Source organism: Acinonyx jubatus, chromosome E1 (genome assembly GCF_027475565.1).
Source record: "Acinonyx jubatus isolate Ajub_Pintada_27869175 chromosome E1, VMU_Ajub_asm_v1.0, whole genome shotgun sequence".
Taxonomy (NCBI): domain Eukaryota; kingdom Metazoa; phylum Chordata; class Mammalia; order Carnivora; family Felidae; genus Acinonyx; species Acinonyx jubatus.
In genome coordinates this window covers 39,614,691-39,620,735 of record NC_069397.1, presented here as the reverse complement: position 1 = coordinate 39,620,735, position 6,045 = coordinate 39,614,691, and the positions used below count along the sequence as shown (strand labels likewise).

The window sequence follows — 6,045 nt, the reverse complement described above, 5'->3', positions numbered from 1 at the left end:
CATTTTCTTCCTCCAGAGATTCTCTGATGATTAACGGTAGCCAATCAATGCCACGGCCAAAAGCATCCCCCCCCCCCTTCTCTCTCCAGCGCTGGAGCAGTTGCATAAGCCAGTGCTCCTTCTTCCACGTGTGCCCCATCCTGATTCACTGGGATGAGAATTTAGTAGTGGTGTTGCCACAACACTCCAGCGGTTACCAGCACCCTGCAAAGGGGGCTGGCTAGTGAAGGATCACATTTTAGAATCCCAAGATGAGTGTGTTGTTTCCTAAAACCCTCTGTTTTCAGAGGAGGGCCCCTCACATACCCCGCCCTGCCCCGAGGCAGACTTGGAGATAAGGATTTGAGTGTGAGTGGTTTATTTGGGTGGTGATCTCAAGTGGGACCACGAGGTGTGAGATGGGGAAGGGAAGCACGTGAACAAAGGATAGCCTTGAGCTCGGTCCTGCAGGGGGATTCTGGAATTTGGGGAGACAGAATTATCCTGCCCAAGGGATGAGGGAACTAGGGTATTTATTGTCCAATCGAGGGTGCGTGTGGAAGGATGTTGCCCACGGGCTCAGAACAGTGAGGGGAATATGGGCGAAATGTCAACAACGCCTATAGCAGCCACTCACCCCCCCAATGTGACAGATATTTATAGGATAACCCCCTATTCTTGGAACAGGGGATACAGCAGAGAGGAGGGATGTGGGATCCACACTCTTACAGAGTCTCCCTTCTAACTGGGGGAGGCGGACAATAAACTAACATACAAAACAATGACAGGGTGTGACCTAGGGAGAAAAAGGGGAGCCAGCCAGGTTTATGCCTGGGAAAAGCCTTCCAGGCACAGGGAACAGAAAGGACAAAGGTTCTGAGCAGGAATGAGCTTGGTGCATTGTGTAAGGAAGGGAAAGGGAGAGAGGAGGAAGACACTTGGCACCTGCCATGGGGACAGCAGGGCTGACCTAGGACTTCGACAAGGAGTTTAGGTTTGATTCTAAGTGCAGCAGGAGGCATTGGAAGGTGAAAACCTGGAGGGGCGCAGTTTGATTTCTCTTTTAGGAAGAGGACTCTGGTTGTGACCCTACCACTGTTTTCCACCTGCACGAGTAGATTCTCATTCAATGTTAGGCTCTGGGGATACCGAGAAGAATGAGTCATGGGTCCCCGTCCCCAAGAGAGTTCTCCGTTCTCTCTGTTGCCTCAACCGTGTCTCCACCAACTCCCCTCTCCTGCCCCACACGTGACACAATGTGATCCATTGGAAGCTAGTTTATTTCGATTGGTTTTTCATGGGGCTGGGCTGGGCTGGGCTGGGAGAGGCTGGGCTCTGAAGCTCCGTTCTAGGGATGTTGGTCCCCGTCCTCTGCACTGCGGCGGCCAAAGTCCATCCATCCGTATGCTGCTTCTTCTTCCTCCAGCCACGGTCCCTGCTTCTTGGACAGGTCTGAGGGTCAGAGGTGGGAGAGGACGTGAGCATATGGGAAGGACACCTAAGCCACTAGAAACCAAGGCCAGGGCCAACCCTGGCTGGGTGAGGCAAGCAGGGATGGCCGTCACAGCTCCTACCTGCCACCAGCTGTGGGGGACCCTGGAGCCCTAGCTGCCGTCGGTGGTGAGAGGCTGGGCCCAGCCGGTTCAGCCAATGTGGTTCCAGGCCCCTGTTGGCCCCTGGACCCGAGGGTGCATCCTGCAGCTGGGAGCGGGGCTTCCAGGAAGCTTCAGAGAAGGCGGTCAGAGCCAGTGCCAAGATCAGCACGCACACACACAGTCGTTGCATCTTGTCTGGAAAGGAAAGAGGGGCGGGGCTGAAAGGTGGAGCCGTCTAGGGACCCAAAGGCAGGGGCCTGGACCAGATGGACTCTAGGTGCCTCCCTGCTGGCAGGTGCAGCGCCGTGTGGGGCTGTGGGCTGGTCCTCACTTTGCTTTTCCAGTTCCTGCCAGCTGCGTAACCCCTGCTCCCTGCAACTCCCAAGCCCTGCCCTTTTCCTCCTCACCCCCCCTAATTACAACAGTGGCTTTTCTCCAAGGAATTTACAACTTCGAGCAACGGTTTCCAAACTTCTGCAGAATTTGAGGCCATGTGAGTGGTCCTGTAGATGTTTACATCTCGTAATTTAAAGTGAACTTTTATGTTTTTATTAAAAGTTTTTTAATGTTTATTTATTTTTGAGAGGGGGGGTGCGGAGGGGCAGAGAGAGAGAGGGAGACACAGAATCCGAAGCAGGCTCCAGGCTCTGAGCTGTCAGTATGGAGCCCGACGCAGGGCTCGAACTCATAAACCGTGAGATCATGACCTGAGCCTAAATCCAGAGTCAGGTGCTCAACCGACTGAGCCACCCAGGCACCCCTAAAGTGAACTTTTAAATAGTGATACCAAAGGGTGCGTTCCAGACAGCACGGTATGGTTATCTCTCTGGAGACCATCGGTGTATTCACTGTGTGGTCGGGTCCCACCGATTCTGTGCAGCCCTCAGAAGGAAAGTTCTCTTGCCATTTTTGCTTAAGAGGAATATCCTGTGATTGTAATTAAGCAGTTAAAAATTAAGCTGTAAAAAAAAGTTAAGGGGCGCCTGGGTGGCTCACTTGGTTGAGCATCTGACTTTTGATTTTTTTATGGTCTCATGGTTCATGGGTTCGAGCCCTGCATGGGGCTCTGTGCTGGTAGCACGGAGCCTGCTTGGGATTCTCTGTCTTCTCTCTCTCTCAGCCCCTCCCCCACTCAGGCTCTCTCTTTCTCTCTCTCTCTTTCTCTCAAAAATAAACTTAAAAAATCTTTGTAAAAAGTTAAGCAGTTACCACTTGCACCTGTGTGTCAGCATGACCTGAGTTCGGGGGGAAACTATCATACAGAAATAAACTGGATCCTCAAACGAGTCTAAAATTCACATCTAGGGGCACCTGGGTGGCTCAGTCAGTTAAGTGTCCCACTTTGGCTCAGGTCATGATCTCAGGGTTCGTGAGTTCAAGCCCTGCCTCAGGCTCTGTGCTGACAGCTCGGAGCCTGGAGCCTGCTTCGGATTCTGTGTCTCCTTCTCTCTCTGCCCCTCCCCCGCTCATGCTCCCTCTCTCTCAAAAATGAAAAAACATTGAAAAATAAAATAAAAAGATAAGATTCACATCTAAAACTCTCTTCTCAGCATTTGTGTTCTTTCTGCCTCATTGTTCTGATTGGCTTCATCAGAAGTAAATTATAAAGATGTTACCCTCGAGGGACGCGTTTCTAGGAATAAAATACTGCTTTTATCTGTTTGTCATCGTGGAGCTCTGTGTTAGATTTCCTTTGAAGGAGAAAGGGTTCTTGCTGCTAAAGAAGCAAGGTTAGCCACGTTATTGTCCAACATGGTAGCTACTAGCCACATATGGCTCTTTACATTTAAATTAATTAAAAGTAAAAACTCCTTCTTTGAACTAGCCTCCTTTCTGGTGCACTTTTGGCTGGTGGGTACCCTATTGGATGGTGCAGATACAATCCCCATCATCATGGGAAGTTCTTTCAGACAGTGCTGGTGTAGGAAAGAGCTTGAGATGGAACCCAGAAGCCCTGGGTTCCAGTTCCAGCCCTGCTCTGTGATTGGTGTGACTTTGGCCAGTCACTTCTTCTGGGCCTCAGTTTTTTCACCTGGAAATGGGAGAATAGCCTTTGTCCTTCTCACCTTGCAGGACTGGGGTGAGCATGGAGGCAGAGGGGCATGGCAGGGCCCCGGTTGAAGCAGCAGGAGAGGAAAGGGCACTCCAGGGTGGGTTCTAGAGCTGAGACCTAGTCCGGCCCTGAGCTGAGAGGAGGGTGGTGGCCCTGGAGACACCGAGGCGGGAGCCTGGTCCTTTGGGGCAGGGAGACGTCCCATCAGCCCTCTCCCCGACTCTTTCCTCCCCTCCTGGGTGGTCTCACCTGCAGAGCCTCTCCTCCCCCTCCTGGGTGCTCTCACCTGCAGAGCCTCTCCTCCTCCTCCTGGGTGCTCTCACCTGCAGAGCGGGGAGGCTGGTGATGCTATAGCCAGCCTGGTTCCTTTCCGTGCTTTGTGCTACTTGGTGCTCCAGCCCTACCTTTTAAAGCCCTCATGGCCCCTCCCAAACCCCCATGAGGTCAGCCTCCCCCGAAGCAAGACAAAAGGGGGTGGGCACAGGTACCTCGCCCCTGCCCTACCCAGTCATTCAATCAGTCATCGCATGGGGGAAGGGAGGGGAGTTGACCTCCTAGCGGTGGGGGCAGGTGCAGGGTGCGGGCATTTCCTCAGCTGGGCACGAGGGCAGGCAGGAGACAGGCTCCCTGGGGTCGGGAGCAGTGCCCACTCCCCCCCGCCCCCGTGCCCAGTCCTTGGGGTCACAGTCCTGGTGTGCATCATCCTTCCGGTATGTCCAACTGGGGGGCAGATGAGACAGATGCCCCTAGTGACCTTGGATTCAGGGGAAGCGTATTTCTCCGTACATTGATGTTTGAAGAGCAGGGAGTGTGTGGATGTCGGGTGATGTATTGATCCCCTGTCCCCCTGCTGGGCTCTGCAAACAGGACGTGAGGTAGTTATTGGGGGCAATGGGCCGTGGGCTGATGGCCCCCGCGCTCTGCCTGGGGGCTGCATCCTGGTTGCCTCTTCACCTCCTTTGCCTGGAAAATCCTGAGTGTACCCCTCTCCCCACCCCCCCCATTTGTGCGCTCTGTGCTGGCTGGATTCAGCTTGCAGCTCCTCTCAATCCCAGGTCTGCCCTTTAACCCCTGCCTCTTGGAAACCCCCTCCCCGGGGGCAGTTGCTTCAGGCCCCTATACTTGGAGACTCCCTCCTTTCATTTTCAAGGGAAGATAGCAATCTGCATAATGCACTCACCACCTTTCAATATAAAAAGACATCTCTTTTTTTTTTTTAACGTTTATTTATTTTTGAGAGAGACAGAGACAGAATGTGAGTGGGTTAGGGGCAGACAGACTGGGAGACACAGAATCTGAAGCAGGCTCCAGGCTCTGAGCTGTCTGCACAGAGCCCGACGCGGGGCTCGAGCTCACAAGCTGTGAGATTATGACCTGAGCTGAGGTCAGACGTTCAACCGACCGAGCCACCCGGGCACCCCTAAAAATACATCTTTAAAAAAATTTTTTAAAAAATGTTTAGTTTTGAGAGAGACATAGAGAGAGTGCATGAGCAGTGGAGGGGGAGGGGGAGAGAGAGAGAGAGAGAGAGAGAGAGAGAGAGAGACACAGAATCTGAAGCAGGCACCAGGCTCTGAGCTGTCAGCACAGAGCCCGACATGGGGCTCAAACCCACAAACCTCGAGATCATGACCTGAGCCGGAATCAGATGCCTAACCAACTGAGCCACCCAGGTGTCCCTAAAAATACATCCTAAAGTGGTTAGCAAAGAGACTAAAGAGTTTGCTCAAGATATGCCAGAAAACCAAACAAATAGTGTGCTTGTTGACTTATTTGATGAATTGCCACCTTGACCTGGTTTGGACAGATGTAAGTAGCTCTAGGCTGTTTTTGATTTTTCCAGAGTTGGCATTAGAGATTTAGCTGTTGTTCATGCGTCATCATGGCCCCTCCTTTTCCGGGGGAGTTTTGATGCCCGTTGGGTCCTGGATAAGGGGCAGTGGTACCCACGCTCACAGCCAGCCTTGCTGAGAAATTAACAGGTGATGAAGCAGGCTGGGAGGTGTCCATGGCAACGAGCGAGCAGAATGTTCTGGTGAATAACCACTCTAATTCAGAGCAGGGCTCAGTGACTCAGCGGATGGAATAAGTGAAAATGACAAACCCAGTGCAGGCATTGGTGGCAATTAATCGAAACCAGAATCTTGAGGGGCCTGGGGGGACAGGGTGGCATGGGGAGCAGCTCTGTTCACACGAGAGAGGCATGGAGACATTCGTGTTGCCATGGTAACAAGAAACGAGCCGCTTTCCGCAGAGCCTTGGTTGCACCGGAACCCAAGACTTGTGCTGTGGAGGGGGTTATGCCCACCCCCCCCCCCCCGGTTCTTCTTCACAGGCTGTTCACACCAGCTGGGGACAGCACCAAACAGATTTGTGTATCCCACTCAACAGGCGACTCCGGGCACTGGCGGGCAAGCA

General features: G+C 52.9%; 1 protein-coding gene across 2 annotated transcripts; it reads right to left on the bottom strand.

The window, feature by feature from the left end:
- Positions 1-1,247: 1,247 nt before the first annotated feature.
- Positions 1,248-4,000, bottom strand: GAST (gastrin). 2 transcript variants are annotated; one of them, XM_027048988.2, is made up of 3 exons: positions 3,951-4,000; positions 1,554-1,769; positions 1,248-1,431 (listed from the first exon to the last, which is right to left on the bottom strand). In XM_027048988.2, the coding sequence occupies exons 2-3, from the start codon at positions 1,762-1,764 to the stop codon at positions 1,328-1,330; spliced, it is 315 nt and encodes a 104-aa protein (XP_026904789.1). In that variant the 5' UTR covers positions 1,765-1,769; positions 3,951-4,000; the 3' UTR covers positions 1,248-1,327. The 2 variants fall into 2 exon arrangements, with proteins under 2 accessions (XP_026904789.1, XP_014925076.1); XM_015069590.3 differs by lacking the exon at positions 3,951-4,000 and having other exon boundaries at positions 1,554-1,771.
- Between the last annotated feature and the right edge of the window lie 2,045 nt (positions 4,001-6,045).